The sequence below is a fragment of the Larus michahellis genome, chromosome 1 (assembly GCF_964199755.1).
Source record: "Larus michahellis chromosome 1, bLarMic1.1, whole genome shotgun sequence".
Classification (NCBI taxonomy): Eukaryota; Metazoa; Chordata; class Aves; order Charadriiformes; family Laridae; genus Larus; species Larus michahellis.
Window position 1 is genome coordinate 137,119,685 of NC_133896.1, and position 17,966 is coordinate 137,137,650.

The following is a 17,966-nucleotide window of genomic DNA, read 5'->3' on the forward strand; positions in this document are numbered from 1 at the left end:
TTTTTTTTAAGGTATGCCCATAAGCACTAAAAGTGTACTACGTTCATGAGTTTGTACATAGGTCTCTCAAACAGAACAGCACACTTGCTACCAAATGAAGCCTTGTAACCATTTTATAAGAGAAATATGGTGTAACAGAAGGGCAACACATTCCAATTTCTCGATTATTAGGTTTTGATAATTGATCAATTTACTGTAGGTGGTAGAGAACATGAAGCCTACTGTAGTCACTGAGACCTTCCTGTAGAGGCTTATGCAGGGTGCGACATAAGAGTAGGATTGTTGTGTGATGCCTGTTCATGCTGTTAGTCTTTTTTATTTCTGAACAGTTATCTTTATGCAAAAGAGAAAAGCTCTGTTGCACTCTCTTCTGAGGAAATGTAATTTGAACTTTAATTTAAAGATTTAGTGTAGAATATTTGAAGGTAGCTTGTCTAGTTTCAGTTCTGGTTTTTTGGGTAAGCCAATGCACCGTGAGTGTTTATCATTCACATGAAGCTGAGTGACTAACAAAAGTGAAAACATAAAACTTACAGTAGAGAAGCCCTTAACTCTTTGATTGTGCCATGTCTAACTGTATACACTGGTTTTAAGGTCTGCATTTGGGTGTAAAATCATACTGCTGCAGAAGGTGGTGTTGCCATATGGATGCTCTTATTTGGGTGGAATAGTGCCAAAGATGTTAATAACATTTCCATTGTGCCTACACACTTCAGATGTCACCAGAAGCTGATTTAATAATGTAGTTTTTGTTGCACAGTAGCAAATTTCTGTTTCTTTTCTTGATTAATTTCTTGCTTGAAAAGACACTGTACAGTAATTGAAAGCAGCATAAACTGAGGCACTTCTGTCTTCAAATATTGGTGGCATTATTAAAGAAATGCTTATTCTGAACAGGTCAGTTTTAAGAGATCAGATTTTACTTCTAATTTAAAATGTGGCAAGGAAACAAACTAATCAATAGGAAAAATGTTTGTAATTGTCAATAAAATCATTTTATGTATGTATGTAGGACTAATTTGAGAAACGAAAGGTGGGAATAGTTAAACTTTTAATCAACGGGTTTTTATCCAGATATGCTTATTTTAAATATAGCTGAGAGGTTACATTTAAATTCCTGATTCATAGCATTAACATTTCAAATTTTGTATTTTAAGCCGAACCAATAAGCATTAAATTAAAAAAATGTTTGTCCCTGACATTGCAGTAATGAGTTGTACTGTGCCAGTCTCCAGCAGGGTTGGTAACTAGCTTTGATTCTGTTTCGTGAGTTTTTATGTTACAATTTGGATTGATGGTAATATAAGGCTAGGAATAGCTGATTGTGTTGGCATGGGAATGCACATTCCCCGTTTAGATCAAAATAACTTGAATAGCTTTTGATATTGGATTTCATTCCTAACGTGAAAAATGCCTTCTTTCAACAGAAAGATTCTAATAGCGCAGGTTTGACTTTCAGGCATCATGGGGTACAATATTTCAAAGAAAAATGTACCAAAAAGATAAGCCAGATCTGTCTGCCCCAGTTTTACCACTTTATTTTGCTTTTGGCTTAAAAGGGATTTGGGTTTTGGCTATTAATGTAACAAGCTGTTTACCTTGGCAGAGCTGGGCCTAAGACCAGCCTTTGTTGCTTAACAAATAAAATTAGTTTGAGCTCACTGTCCACGGTGTGTTTTCTTACATCATGAATCATTGTGCAAACTGGGACACTGTTTCAGTCCAGTTCCTGAGGAGAAATCTAGCACAGCACTTCAGGAATGAGATATGTTGTACTTGTAGATATGGAGCAAAACTCAGATCTGCTTTTTTCTTAGCATATCTGGATCAGTGTTGTCTCCAGTATCAATCCAGCTCCCATGAAGACAAAATTTCACCTCGAAAAGAAACAAAAAAAATTAAGTTTGACTGGCAGAATGAATTTTTCAAAACACAGTTTGAGAATGTGGCATGGTTTAGCATGCTTTAGAAAATGAGCTTGATTTAAAAACTGCAACTGCATGGACCTATAAATTATAAAGCACTTTTAGGCTGTCATATGCTCTGCAAGCTTCAGTAGTGTGATAAATGAGAATTTTGAGAGACCTCAGAAGTACCTTCCCATCAGTTTGTCACAATCTGCACGTTTGTTAGGTGTGCTCTTATTCCTCTTTCTAAACTGTGCTCTTGGTTTCTCTTGAAGAGGTTATAAACATCTTGATTGTGTGGTCCATTTTTGGTGACTCATATGTCTCTGACAGCTTACACACACTTATGTTACAGTAATCAAATTCTCTGAGAGGAGACAGCTTTTAAAAATATTTATATGTGGTTTTTAATAAGTAGAAACTTTTATAGACAGAGAAGAGCCTCCACAGTAAAGGGGTTTTTTGTTTGTTTAATTAAACTTCCAGTAAAACAAAAGTGGTTGAACAGCTGCAGCTGTCTGTATATGAATTAGTGCAAGGCGGACAAACTTCAGGAAGATAACTCCAGTGCCGCCAGCCTACCCAAGCAGCTGTAGAGTCAAATCAACAGCCCTGTCTTACCTTCTGGTCTCTCCTTATAAGAGAGAGAACGTAATTAATAAGAGAACGAAATGATCAAGAATCCTGTCAGCTTTACAGCCTTCTTAGGGGAAAACTGCAAGCACAGCAACAGATACTACAACTCTCTTAAAACATGAGACTAGAGAGTGGGAGAGCTATTTGCCTTCCTTCGGTATGTCTTGCTGCAGTCTGAATGTTGAGGAGTGTTTGAAGAATCGGTAGTTGGAGCAAACCCGAATCCCTGCTCCGTTGCCATCTTCCAGCTCTCTAACCACCTCCTGTCTGCTTAGGGACAACTCAGAGCAAAGCAGTGTGTAATTGCATCCACAGCAAAATGACAATAGGATTTAAAAGCTTCCGAAGTAGGGAGGAGAAATGACTTGGCACATACAAAAAGCAGTGTATAAGCTGTGAGTCCTGCGAGCAAGCGCATCCTAGTAGGCTGCTTAAAAATTAAGGATACGGGGCCTTGCTCTCAAAAGGTCTTTCCTGGGGCTCAACCAAATTTGAAATAGCCTGCTAAATAGTCTGAATTTTGCCTTTTTTGAGCCTGAGTGCTGGTGTGTTCTGTGGAGATAAAAATTTTCGTTGGTACCAGACTTAAAGTAGTATGTGTACCTTGGTGCTGCTGCCTGAATCCAGTAGTCTTTGGAGAGCTATTGTGTAAATACAACTTCTGAACCAAATTTATTGGTTGCTCTGGCATAAAGTATACATATGTGGATAATGTCGATCCTATTTTTTGTAATTTTAGTTCATATTTTATAAATATATCTTCTTTTTTAAAAAAAATAATTATTTTTTCTGAACTGGAATGGATAGTTCAACAGATTCTCTAGTTTATGTAGCAGTTGCTACAGAAGGGGTCCAGAAACTCCGCCAAAGGTGGTGTGGAATGGCTTGCTAGTTGTGGTGATAAGCTGCAGGGCAACTAGGTGAGTTTAAAAATTGGTTGGATGGTTGAGCTCAAAGGGTTAAGCCTTCCAGATCTTCTCCAAGCCCCTGGGGCTTCAAAAGCCCAAACCCCTAACTTTCCTGAATGAAGGGCAGGCAGAGTTTGTGCCTCTTGGGGTGGGATTGGAGACTCCCAGAATGGCAAGTCTGGAAGCCTGAAGTTTTCTAACTTCTGACACCAGGAGCAAAGCTCCTGCTCCACTTCAAGATCTGCAATTACAGAACAGATTCAGTGCTCCTGCAGGTGATAAGGGTCTGTGCGCTCCATCCAGTGAAGCACCCAAGCTTGCTAAATCTGAGCCATGCAGGAGCACCAGGACAAAGTAGCAAGTGATAATAGTAGGGAAATTCCCTGCTGTGGGACATGAAGACTCCCATCTGCTGACCTGACCTGTCATCTAGGGAGGCTTGTTGCTTGCCAGGGACTTGGATCTGGAACACTGTGGAAAGACTGCGAAGGCTTGTCTGGCCCTCAGACTACTACTTCCTGCTGCTCTTCCATGTAGCTTCAATGATATTGCCAGGAGTGGTCTGGAAAGTATCAGTTGTTACTCTATGGCTCTCGTGTGATGGTCAAGGGCATGGGAGCCTGTGTGGTTTTCTCCTTGATCCTTTCCGTGAGAGGGAAGTGGATAGATCCTATGGGTAAGAATTGGTTGCATAACTGGTGTCAGCAGCAGAGTTTTAGTTTTATGATCATGGGACCCTCTTTGAGGATTGCTTGGAAAAGATGGGATCCACCTGACTAAATGGGGCAAAGGCGTCTTTGCTAACAGGCTGGGCAACCAGGTGAGGAGAGCTTTAAACCAGTAATGATGGGGGAGGAAGAGGATGACCAACAGTCTTATGAGGAAGTGGTAGACCAGTCTGGCAAACAAAATGTGAGGGGTGATGCAAACAGTAGGGACCTTGTAATCAACAAAACAGGACTGAAGGGGACCCTTCCCAAGCATATCCATATAAACAAGGAAATGCCTTTCAGAATTACAGGGAAAACTCTTGTACTCTTTCTGGGAAATCAGCATTGCTGGTTGCCTCTGTGATATGTCTGTGCTCTCATGCATACAGCGTGGCATGCAAAGAGGAGGAATTATGTGTCTGTATGCAGATGCAGAGTTATGATTTTGTTGGGATCATGAAGATATGATGGGATAGCCCACATGACTGGAGTGCTGCAATAGATGGATACGGGTTCTTTGGGAAGGACAGGCTAGGAAAGCAAGGAAGGGGAAGTTACTCTTTAAGCAGCAGAGAAGCTGAAAAGCATGGAGCTCTGCTGTGGGCCAGATGATGAACCACCTGACAGTCTATGGGTTAGAGTTAGAGGGGAGACCAATGTGGATGCTGTGGTGGTGGATGTCTCTAAAAACCACCTAACCAGGAAGAAGTAGTTGATGGGGCCTTCTTCAGACAGCTGGAATAAGGCTCACATCGGCACGTCCTGGCTCTCATGGGGAATTTAAAAATTTCAGCCACCCTGATATCTACCGGAGGGGTAAGGTAATTTGCATATGCCCTGGTATGAGCAGTCCAGGAGGTTTCTGTAGTGTATTGACTGCTGGTTCTCATACTTGCAAACAAGGCAGAACTGTCTGGGGATCTGAAGGCTGAGGGCAGCCTTGGATGCACTGACCATGAGATGGTAAAATTCAGGATCTGTGAGAAGGGGGTTTATAGAGACATCCACCACCGCCAGCTTGAAGAAATCTGACTTTGGCCTGTTCAGGGATCTGCTTGGAAGAATCCCACTGGAGACAATTGTGTCTGGTTGGTTTTCAGTGATCACCTCCTCCAAGCTCAATAGTGGTCCATCCTGATAAGCAGGAAAACAAGCAGATGTGTTAGGATGCCTTCATGGATGAACAAGGAGCTCCTGACAAAAATCAAACATAACAAGAAAGAGTACAGGAGGTGAAAGTGGAGAGAAGTGACCTGGGATGAAGGTAGAGAGAATGTCTGTGTGTGCAAGGATGGGGTTAGGAAAGCCAAGACCCACCTGGAGTTGAATGTGGTGAGGGATGTTCTTGTGGGTTAACCTCAGTGGGCATCTCAGCCCCACACAGCTGCTCGCTCACTCCCCCACAGTGGGACAGGGAAGTGAGTTGAAAGGATAGAAGTCAGAAAACTCGTGGGTTGAGATAAAGGTAGTTTAATAGGTAAAGCAAATGGTCAGTGTGCAAGCAAAACAAAATAAGGAATTCATTCACTATTTTCCATTGGCAGGCAGATGTTTAGCCATCTTCTGGAAAGTAGGGCTTCGTCAAACATGACTGTGACTTGGGAAGACAAATGCTGTAACTACAAATATACCCTCATTCCTCCTCCTTCCCCTCAGCTTTTATTGATGAGCACAACATCATATAGTATGGAATATTCTTTTGATCAGTTGGGGTCAGCTGTCCTGCCTGTGTCCCCTCCTAACTTCTTTTGCCCCCCCCAGCCTACTCACTGTTAGGGCAGTGTGAGAAACAGAAAAGGCCTTGAGGCTGTGTAAGCACCCTTCAGCAATAGCTAAAACATCCCTGTGTTATCAACACGGTTTTGGTCACAAATCCAAAACATAGCACCATGTGGGCTGCTATGAAAAAAATTAACTTTATTCCAGACGAAACCAGCAAAGATGTGAAAAACAACAAGATAGGTTTCTAGGGGCACATGAGCAGCAAGAAGACGACTGGGAAAAGTGTGGGCCTGCTGCTGAATGGGAATGAGGGCCTTGTCACAGAGGTACTTAACACCTTACTCACCTCTGTCTTTAATAGTAATACTGGCCTTCAGCAATCCCAGGCCCCTGAAACCAGTGGGAAAGTGCAGGGCAAGGGAGACTCCTGTGCGGAGGAGAATCAGGTTAGAGAATATTTAAAGAAACCGGACTTGTGCAAAGCCATGGGCCTGATGGGGTATGTGCTGAGGGAGCTAACTGATATTGGGAGACCACTCCTGGTCGTCTTTGAAAGATCATCCTGATAGGGAGAGGTTCCTTAAAATTAGAAGAAAGCAAATGTAACTCCTGTCATCAAGAAGAGTAAGAATACTTTTTACTGAGAATGACAGGCTGGCCAGCCTCATGTTGATGCCTTGGAAGGTGATGGAGCAAATAATCCTAGAAACCATTTCCAAACATATGAAGGACAAGAAGCTGGTTGGGAGTAGTCAGCATGGATTTATGAAGGGGCAGTCATGTCTGAGCAATCCGTTAACCTTCTATGATGAGATCACTGATTGGTGGAGGATGGGAGGGCAGTGGATGTTGATTACATTGACTTCTGCAAAGCTTTTGACACTATCTCCAGTGTCATCCTCACTGTCAAACTGATGAAGTGCAGACTAGGTCAATGGGCTGAAAAGTGTCTGTAGTGCCAGGCTGAAAGGGTTGTGATGAGCAGCACAAGGTCCAGCTGAAGGCCTGTCAGTGGTAATGTGTGACAGGGATGGATAATAGTGCCAGTGCTGCTCAGCATCTTCACTGATGACCTGGATGATAGGGTAGAGTGTAGTCTCAGCAAGTTTGCAGGTGATGCAAACCTGGGAAGAGTGTTTGACTTGCCAGAGGGTTGTGCTGCCATTCAGAGAGGCCTCAACAGGCTGGAGAAATGGGTTGAGAGGATCCTCGTGAACAAAGGGAAATGTCAAGTCCTGCACCTGGAGAGGAATAACCCCAGGCTGAGTGGCTGGAAAGCAGTTTTGTCGAGAAGGACCCCAGGGATCCTGGTAGACACCAAGTAGGTGGCAAGGCATCAAGGTGTGCTTGTGGCAAAGGCAGCTTCTGACTTCCTAGCAGAGGATTGGCAGGAGGAGAGAGGTGATCCTTCTCCTCTTCTCCTTTCTGATGAGGCCCACCTGGAGTGCGTTGTCCAGTTCTGGGTTCTCCTGTACAAGAGAGAGATGGAGATACTGGAGCAAGTCTGGCTAAGGGGTGTAAAGATGATTGGCCATAAAGATGATTGAGGGACTGGAGCATCTGTGGAGAGTCTGAGAGAGATGGGAGACTGTTTATCCTGGAGAAGAGAAGTGTCAGTATGATGTTATCAATGTGTCTGAATATGTGATGTGGTGGAGTAAGGAAAGGGGAGCCAGAGACCATTTGGCAGTTGATAGTGAAAGGATGAGAGGCAATGGGCACAGATTGTAATACAGGAAAATCCATTTAAACATAGGAAAACCTTTTGAACTTTAAGGGTGATCAAACATTGGAATTTCCATCCTTAGAGATATGCAAAACCTGTCTGTGTAAGGCCCTGAGCAACCTGTGCTTTAGCTGTCTCTGCTTTGATCAAGGAGGTTTGGACTAGGTGGTCTACAGAGGTGCCTTCCAACCTCAAATGTTGTGTGATTTGAGTAGCGGCTAATGGATTGTACTCTACTTGCAAGCTGATAATAAATGGAGTACCACCAGGGGCTGTCCTGGGACCTGTTCTGTTTAACATTTTTGTCAGTTACTGGAGAAGGCAGTGGAGTGCTCTCTCCTCTAGTCTGTGGCTGATACGAAATTTGTGTAACAGTTGACATGCTAAAGAGTGGAGGGACCTGAGGCTAGAGGAACTCTGATTGTCAAGCTTGGAGAAAACAGGAGGTACTAATGGCAGCCTTACAATACCTACAGGGAGGTTATCAAGAAGGCGGAGACAGCTCTTCACAGTAGTGCCTGGTGGGACAAGACCTAAGACAAGACAAGACAAGATCTAAGTTGAAAAAGGAAAGGTTCCAATGGACTGTAGAGAGAAAATGTTTCTCCAGTCAAGCAGTGGAGCAGATTGCTTTACGTGCCCTACCTCTGATCTTGGAGATTTTCAAGACCCACGTGGACAAAGTCCTGAGCCTGAATTATTCTGATTTTTCATTTAAGTTTCAGTGATAAATTTTTCAAGTTCTGTTTGCATGTCAGCTTGTGATGTGTGGTGCCACTGTTTCTCTTTTGCTGTTCATTATGTAATTTAGCAGGCCTCTTCTGAACTGGTTTTATAATGTTTTGGGGCTTCACGGAAGAAGCGATAGATGAATATTATCAACTGTAGCCTTGTGCCTGGGATGTATCCGAAAGTCATAACATTCTTTCAGTGATGACTTGCAGGCACTGGGGGAGGGAGGGAGATATTCAGCATTGTGTCAGTGTGACATTTTGGGGGTGGAAAGGAGTAACTGTGCTTTCGTGTCAACTTAATTCAATTTAGTCCTCAAGGCTTCTGTTATTTAGGCAGAACCTTTTTACTGTCTGTGGTATAATGGTTAGCTTTGCTCTGTGAGCTGTATGGCCTGTTTGCTGGCCACATCTTGCAGGGTTTACATAGCACATTCATTTGTGCAGAAAGCAGATGCCTATTACTGTTCTTATTTTGCCATTTCAATGGCTGAAGTGCTAAACGTTTGGTGGAACATCCTGGGGTATGGTTTTCCGATGAAGAAAACAGGAGTAAGGCTTTACAAATATGGCTACTCTTGACCTTGCCAATTGGGCTCCTTCTAGTAGATATTTGATGAACCACTAAATGTAACTGTGGCTTCCATATTTGAATACCCCAAGTCTATTATTTTTGAACCTCCAGAGGAATTTTTCTGTCTTCATGACTTAATTCTCTACAGGGACTTTGTTGTGTGTATGGTTTCAAGAGATGGAGAGTCCTCCCAGGAAAAGACAAAGATGCACCATATAATGGCATCAAGCGTATAATACACCTCTGCCTGATAACAGACAATTAGAGCAGTAGGAGTATTTCTTTTTCAGATCCTTTGATACATAATCGCAAGTGAAAGTAAATTTTTCTCCCTTTGGTGAAACCCTGCGAGAGCATGTTCACGCAGCAAAGCTTTTCATTTTTGTATAAACAACAGTGAAACTCAGCATGATGCAAAAAATTCTTGTTAAATACTCTTTAGGTTAATAGTGATGTATTAAACATCCCAAACCACTGAGAACCTTCCAGAAAATAAAATGCTTTAGAAGTGCCATGAACAAAAGCTAAAATGTTGTCCAAGAAATAAAAATAAACTTTGTAATGCTGCCAGAGTAGATACTGCTGAAGTATCTTAAATTAATTTCCTTTAAACAGTAAAAAAAAAAATGCACACCAGTTGTTGCCTTAACCATGATGGACATTCCTGGGTTTTTTTAGTGTTTGATGGGTTTTTTTTTTTACCTTTGTCCTTTCTGTAGCAGTTACCCACAAAATGTTAGCATGACATATTGCCCATTTTATGTGCTCTGTTGGTTAAACTGGATATATTACTTTCACTGAGAATATATAATTGGATTGGTGTTTTCTTATTCCTTTCAAAGGCATGGAAACTTAAATGTCAATAATTATGTATATCTGTGTTTCTCTTTTAGTGGAGGCGATAGTGGAGTTTGACTACAAAGCTCAACATGATGATGAGCTGACAATCGCTGTAGGTGACATAATCACCAATATCAAGAAAGACGATGGAGGCTGGTGGGAAGGACAGCTCAAAGGCAGAAGAGGTTTGTTCCCTGACAACTTTGTAAGAGTGAGTACAAAGTGGAACTGTTCTTGTGTTGTGTGTTTACGTTTTATGTACTGTGCTGCTCATGCTAAACATGAGCCTTTATGTTTCTTATATCCAAAACCATAATATATTGCAATACAGTGTTCTACTGTGGCTATGTTACAAAGAAAACTTTACTTTCTTTGTGAAGACAATGTACTTTTGATATCCTGAAAATAAAAGCTACCCCTACGTTTCTCTGCCGTTCAGTGATTGTGTTTGACTATGTGGTCTGGGAACAAAGTGATTATTCTAGAACAACTTATATGACAATCACGTCATGCCCCATTGCAATTCTGTTGTGTCAGCAAGGTAATTGAGAGGCAGGCAAAAAGGGATGCTACAGATGAGTGGAGGAGCTGAATGCAACTCCAGATTCCCATTGCTTATCATAATTAGTTGTAAAAGTAGTTACTCAAGAAAGTTATTCAGAGCTAAAAATCACTAATGAAATTCTTGAGGTACTTTGCATTCTGCCTGCAAGTGGAGGGAATAATTTCTTATGGAAAATAGCTTTTCCTTCCTGTTATTTGATTTTCTTTTGAATAAATTAATGACAACATTCCAAAGAAACTGTTGGATTTTGCAAAAATTGAATGTTTAAGCTGAATTGAAACCATTGAATTAACACAGTAAAGTGGCTTGAGTGGTCTTGGTTAAAATGTGTGCATAGATTCTGAAAGTGCAGTTTGAAGAGAAAAGAGTTTGGAAGGAAAGATGTACAAATCAGAAACGAAAAAATTAGGGAAATGCAATATATTGGAGTGTTTATGAAAAGACATTAATACAAATTGTTACTGAAGAAAATAAGAAAAATATTTTTCAAGGGAGTACTAGGTTGTGATGTGGAAAAGACATTTGGAGTTGCCTGTAGCAAAAGTGGTTTTAAATTTCATGGAATAAATGCAAATCAGGAGACCATTGAAGAGGAATTGTCTGAAGACAGATGTGAGCAGGAAAGAGGAAAGGGGAGGTAGCAATGATACGTATGCAGTACATGTGCAGTTATTTTTTTCAGGGGACTTTCACTGTGAAGTTATATCAGAGGTACTTCCTGTTCTTGAATCTGCAAAACAACCGCTCTGGATTTTATATATTTTATACATACAGACACAAAACCCCACAGAATCATACCCTTCTTATGCTCTGCAGTTCAATATGCAAGGTGTAACAGAAAAGGTATTTGAAATTTCTTTTCTCTTTCCGTTTTCACTGCCTATTAGTCTGCAGCTATAGTCACTTGGAAGATTTTGCGGGAGAAGTTTGTCTAAATATAAGAACATTCTTTGGTCCTTCGTTAAGACCTGGCTTAACTAGTGTCAGCCTTTGTAGATATCTACTTTTTTTAGAGATAGTGATGCTGAATTTATTGTAAGAAATATTTATCTGGTTGTCATCTTTTCTGTTTTCTTTCAATTTTTCAGCGTAGAAATAGAAGTATGAGTGGAGAATTCCTGGTTATCTGTTTTACTCCTCAGTTATGCAGTTGAAAAAGAGGAGGTAGTAGGTGTGATTGCAGTGTAGTCTGTTTGCATGGTATAAAGTTGATCTTCAGTATCTTTCTAGCTTGAAAACTTCAACTTGAAATCCAAAATCCTTACTTTTATAACCAGAAAATAAAGTAAATGTGGATGATATGTAGTGTATTAGGGTTTTTTTTTAAACGCTATTAGGAGACAGACAGGAGACTTTTGATTTTATTTTTTTCTTCTGGGTCTTATTTTAACAAATTCCTTGTCTAACCATGCTCTGCAGTGTAAAACTGTGTTTTTAAGTGTGACAGCATCTGAGACAGATTTTGCTGATAGCAGAGGAAGATGCAGAAAGCAGGAAACTGTGGTGCAGAGCCATCCTTGCCGGTTTTAATTTACAAACCCAATTCTATGTGGGATTGGGTGGTGTTTTACTGGTAAGCTGAACGTGCTGCATGTGGCAACCTTCAGACTTGTTTGTACTCTAGAGGACTTGCCAATGTTGCTAGCAGGATTGGGAAGGTAAACATTTTAAAATTACCAAGAAGTGTGGCGGTAGTTATTTTTGAAATTGTGGTGTGTAGCTTGGGTTTTAGAATCAGTGAAACAGAACAGGGGCTCTGTGTAACTGTACTGCTGTCTCAGGTCAGAACAGCAGAACAGCAACCTGGATTTCTTGTTGTACAAGCAGAATACAGTCTTTAAATAGTGCAAATTAGTTGTAGGACGTCACAGATGTTCATGCTGAATCATAGGTACATGGTGGAGATCCTTATCTATTGCTTGTCATGTAATTTTCTTCTCTACATGTTTTGTTTGTTTGTTTTTCATCTTCACAACCAGCCAGAGGTTGCAGGGGGTTGTGAGTGAAATGCAGGGTGATTCCTTGCGGAGACCCTTGTGCTTGTTACACACTCTACAGCCCCCTTACCCATCCCTATCAGTGCTTTCCTGAAATCTTCCATGAGACTGCTTGTGCACATGCAGGGCCCCTTTACAGCCGTAGCTTGGCTCCTGGGAGGGGAAAGAGAATATTCTCTGTCTCCCCAGAACACTTTGGTTCCTGCAGTGCTTTCTGCTTCCCCGGCCCTCTGGCTGCTGCGTGGTACCCATCAGGTCGGAGAACTGACCAACTTCTGTTGTCCTTCCCTCCTGCTTTGCTGCCACACTCTCTGATACCGCTGTGTCTGCCTTTGCTTGTAGGGTCTTATCGCCTTCACTGTTATCCTAAGTACTCTGAATACTATTAAGTGACTAAATAGCCACTTCTGAAAGTTGTGGCATCTGCTGAGGCACTGAAGTTACATGCAGACTAGGGAAAGCAGTGTTATTTCTGTCTGTACCTGAAAAGATAACTTGCTTCATGGGTCAGTGAATTATTACAGGGTTTTTTTACGTATTTGTGGGGCATTTGCAAATCAATTACTAAGCTTCTTTGTTGGAAATCTTACTAGACTATTGTCTATGTATTTTTTCTTAGGAAATGTTTTAGATTGTGGCATCCTAACTGTTATGTCCTCTTGGGAATGAGAGCCATGAGTATTATTTTCTTATTCCAAGTTGTGGGTATAACAGCAGCAGCAATCTGGGCCGTCCTGGATGCCCAGGGCATGATTACAAATAATGTCATGCCTGAACCTGTTCATCTGGCTTCAGAGGAGGTGGGGGAGCTCCCAGTGAGGTAGCTGCCCTGGGTGTTTGGCGTGGAAGTGATGTGAGCCTCCCCGGCAGTGACAGAGGCTCCTTCCCGTTCCCAGTCACAGGGAACTGGTGATACTCTCGGCTGAATGGAAAGGGTGTCGTGCTCGTTGCAGTCAGGAGAATGGATCCCGTATGTTTGTCATGGGGGCAAGCATGGTGTTGGCTGTCTTGTGGTGATCGATTTGTTGGATATGTTTTGATGCCAGGCTTTGAGAGGGGGATTACTGTGGGAGAGGGAAACAGAGAGGAAAGAAGGATTGCTGTTTGGGGCTGTCAGCTGTTGGATGTTTTGTGGGAACCAGCGTGTGAATGTTTTATGAACTATGCAAAAGGGATAGGGTTTTAAATGCATGCGGCAGTCATGCAGTATACACATGGTAATGTTAAGCTTCGGTGTTAAGGTTTCTATTAGCTTTTAGTGACTAGTACTTTACATTGCAACAAGTTATTAGTAAAAACTAACCTTGTGAAAAGGCAGTGGCTTAATGGTCGTTATATTTTGATAGAACTGGTGAAAATTTAAGAACTTGAAAACAAAATGTATTGGCTTTTGTTCTTTAATATGCATTGTAGTTGCTGATGTTTAAACAAAAACATAAAAAGAAATATTCTTATTTAAATATACTTAATATTGCTTCACTGATAGAGTTCAGTGTAGGTAGTATAAACTGATATACTAAGGAGATTCAGTTATTTCCTCTTTTTTTCAAGTTTGTTTTTTGTATTCGTAAGAAAATACTCTTAAGAGCATTTCTGTTTAAAATATGCTGCTGTTTAAATTATAAATAAAAAAATAATAATTTTTTGCTAAAAAGGAAAGTAAACACTTCTTTTTTTTTTTTTTTTTCCCCTTCCTGAGGCTCCAAGCCGTGAGGAGGAAGAGGACCAAATCAGAGATTGAAACAAGGACCTAATGTGCTATCTGGAAGTTATATTTTTCAAAGATATAACTTCTTTGGAGCTGCAATATCATAATTCTTTAAAGCAGCTTCAGTTTCTTCAGAACTTATATATTATTATTTGGAACTGTGTGTTACACAGGGAAGTCAATGTGGTTTTGGCAGTAGCCTCTTAAAGTAGTTTTTGTAAGGATTTATAGAACTGGCAGGATTAGATGGTTGACGGTGTTTCTCTAACCTAGTCCTAAAAGGTTGGGAGGCAAAGAGAAGCTGTCCTGACCTTACACTTTCTCTTCCCTGAAGTCAGTTTCTTTTTTTCTTTTTTTTTTTTTTCCTGGCAACTTTCCAAGCTCCGGATGTTTTTATTTTCTCTGTAGCTTGTTTATACGTGGGTGGGTATGTTAGTAATCCATGTATTTTGGTCTGATTTCGTTTTTACACTTGTTCTTGCAATTGTTTTACTGTTGGAACTGGCTGCTGTGAGAAACTGTTCTCTGTAGGTTCTCTCTACCATCGGTAGAGGTGCTTAGCAGTATTTGCATACAAATGTCTTGAAAAAATACATTTGTTACAGTTTTGGATTTACGGAGAGTACAGCTCTGTATCTGATTTTTCCCCACAGGAGCAATAACCTCGCTAGAATTCTTAAAACACAGTAACAGAAACCACAAGCTACTAGAAACTGAATTGCAGTTCAGTCTCACTGCTGTTTGAAGCTAGCCTGAGAATACTTGTTGATATTTCCACATTTCTTGCAATTTAATTACATAGCCCTGAGATGGATTCCCTCAATTTTAGGAAAAATTATCTGATTTTGATGTTTTTTATGTTTGTCTGCAAAAAATGGTATAAGAGAAACAGTATTCTGGATGCCTGTGGTGTAACTATAGCATTTAATAATTTAGTAATTGTGAAGCGTTGTGCTTGCATTCAAGCTTAGTCTGACAAATGTTCCATGTACTCCATTAGAATGATCCAGCCTGTATCCTGACTACATCTACCAGTTTGTATTACTTAAATGTTAAGTAACGTTAAGTAAGAATGAAGATGGGACCAAGAGGGACGTGTGGGAAAAAGAAAGATATCAAGGATTTTAAGACTAGCTGTTCTAACTGCTGCTTTCATGATTTAGTGATACTGTTTGCTTCTGAATGTTCCTGTCCTGATCACAGTGATTTATTAACAGTAATTATATATGGGGGGGGGGGGGGGGAAGGTTATTTAGTGGTGTTGATTTTTTTTTATTTGTTTGGGTTTTCTTTGTTGTTCTTGGGTTTTACTTCTTTGTACAGAGGTGTGTTTTCCTAAAGGATCATGTGTAGACCATTTAACACCTTTCATATAACAGCTTTCATGCTTTTATAAAGTGCATATCAACTGGAATGGTAAACTTATTTGCATTATTTGCTATTGAAAGTAGTATTTGACTAATTAGATATCTTTGTATTCAGTAAGTGCTGCAATTCCCTGCTAGAATCTCTTGGGAAGTATTTGGGAAGCTGAGGGTGGAGAAAGAGTCCTTAAAGGGTCCCCCACCTCCTGCTATCACCTAATTATTTACTGTACTAGAATTTCACTGGAACTTTTAGTAAAAATACAACATGACAGAGTATACTAGAGCATTTAGGTTTATGATCAGCACATGTTGTTCTCTACAGAGTTGGAAAGAGACGAGTATATGTGAGTCTGTTAATCCTCATTTTTTGGCTCTGTTACAGACATATGAAATATACTATTATTTATATATAGACACTGTAGTCATGCAGTTACCCTTGGAAAAGACAAAGGTGCAAGTAAACTACCATCATGTAATAGGATGAGTTATTTACTCACTCTGACTTCAGACTCTTCTTCAGTGATAGATACTTAGTGCCAATGTTTGCGATGGGAGGTAGTGAGGGATGAAGGGAAGAAACAAGTAGAGCATACATTTTTAAAAATAACATTGGTACCTCCCACCCAGGGAGAAGGAACAAGGCAAACCTATCATCTTTACAGAAGGTGGTAATGATTTCTGCTTTTATTGCTTTTTTTGCCTTTTTTGCCTTTTTTTTTTTTTTTTGACTGGGAATATTGAGAACAATAAGTGTATCACAGGTCATTCAAGACAGTGCAAGGTGTTGAGCATACATATGTGCTGCTTCACAAGACTTTGATTTCTCCGTTTCCCACTGCATGGGGACTCATGGGACGCTTTGAAAGATTAATTTAGTACTCATTCTTCCAGAGAACTTGCATTTGCCTTCCCAGAGGCTAAAGGCCTATATTATCAAAAACCCTGATTAAAAACACCCTTCCAACAGAAACAGTCTCTAAAACAGAAACTTGTTTCATAACTTCCATGATTTCTTATGGTTACAAGTTAGTGCTGTTATTTTAGCTGGTTCATGATAACCGGTTTAGCTAAGCCTTAGTTTCCCTTTTAGATACGCTTAGGTCAGTTTAGGCAGTCTGATTATTTGTCAGTATTTACTTATTAATTGATAGCACAAAGCAAATTAAACTCCTTTTTATCCTTTTGGCTGAAAAGGATTCTCTTCCTACTTAGAGCCAAGAGCATCATGCCACACGGATTTCCTTTTGCCACCTGTGTTTATTAGCTTTTTGGTTGCTTTAAGGGGTTTTGTGGTTTTATTTTCCCCTCGCCCCAAGCTTCCTTATCACGCTGCTCCAGGACCCTGCCAGGATGTGAGCAGACTGCCCATCTTACTGTGTGTTGCTGTAATGTGGACTGCGTTACATGTCTGTGGCACTGTAGAGACATGGTTCATACACTGTCGTCAGCCATTGCCAAATCAGTGGCCCGATGAACACCTAATAACTATAAATAGAAGATGGTAAGATGTAAATCTTAGTGTTTTCTTCATCCTTCACTAATGTCCTATATCTCAATTTTATTGTAGTATCAAGCACAAAGACAAAATATAATGTATTCCTCATTTAAAAGTCCTTGTAAGATGACCTGAGTTATTCTCCTTCCAGGGTTGAATTAGAGAAATATAGACGTAAAAATTCCTGTAATTCAGAACTACCATGTTAACTATCTTGAATAAAAAAAAAATCTAAAATTCACCCACCAAAAAACTGCATAGATGTCTCCATGTATCTTTCAGTAATTTTTTTAATGCTTTGCTTTCATTTTTTCTATACAATTTGTTTCATGGAAAAAAGTACTTAAAAGTGGAACTACCTGAAACGTACTGTTGTGCATGTGCAAAAGGGCATATGCTCAGTTGTTTTCTTCTGTCCCCACACAGGTTCTTCGTTTGGTGACCTTCAGTCTATTCATAATGCTCTGTGGTGCACTTTTGTCTGTTTGCCTTTCTTTGACTCTGTGGGATCTGTAGTTTCAAACTGAAAGCACCCGAAGACTTATGGTTGTGAATTTTAAGTTGATCAGTTCTCATGAACAGATAGTCACAAATAATGATGGTTAATTCAAAACCCTAAACTGGTTTGTTACTGATGCTTTGTGAATGTACAGAATGCTAAACTAAAGTACTGGAAGGAGTTGGGATTTGTGATAGCTTGCTGTAAGATATTGCTGGTATTTTTTCCCTGTAGAAGGAAAGATTATGTGTACTTTGAAACATCCTTAAAAGAACAACTAAGGGCAGAGCCTTTAAAAACTATTCTATAGAAAGAACTTCCCTGTACAAGTAGTTCACTGAAGTTGATGGAATGACTAGGAGGATGCAACTGCTTACACGCACTGATTCTTCTAGGACTGAGCATTTCATAGGCCTTAATGGCTCTGTGGTTCTGTGTAGAAAACTTCCCAATTTCTGTATTATCAGACCATGTTTTTAGTGGCTCATTTGAACTTCTGCAGCCTTTCAGACGATGTGAAAAATTTTTAAAGAATCTAGGCAAACTCTCTGGTGGACATCAGAGGAAAATTTTGAGTAACT

General features: G+C 40.3%; 1 protein-coding gene across 6 annotated transcripts in view; it reads left to right on the top strand.

The window, feature by feature from the left end:
- SH3KBP1 (SH3 domain containing kinase binding protein 1) overlaps positions 1-17,966 on the top strand; it is a 232,978-nt gene that overhangs the window by 17,201 nt on the left and 197,811 nt on the right. For 2 of the 6 annotated variants that reach the window (XM_074605339.1, XM_074605346.1), the window contains exon 2: positions 9,808-9,965. In XM_074605339.1, coding sequence (XP_074461440.1) covers positions 9,808-9,965 — 158 coding nt within the window. Of the gene's footprint in view, positions 1-9,807; positions 9,966-10,886; positions 11,163-17,966 lie in introns of those variants that run through there. The other 4 variants (XM_074605365.1, XM_074605384.1, XM_074605329.1 and 1 more) reach the window with 3 other exon arrangements.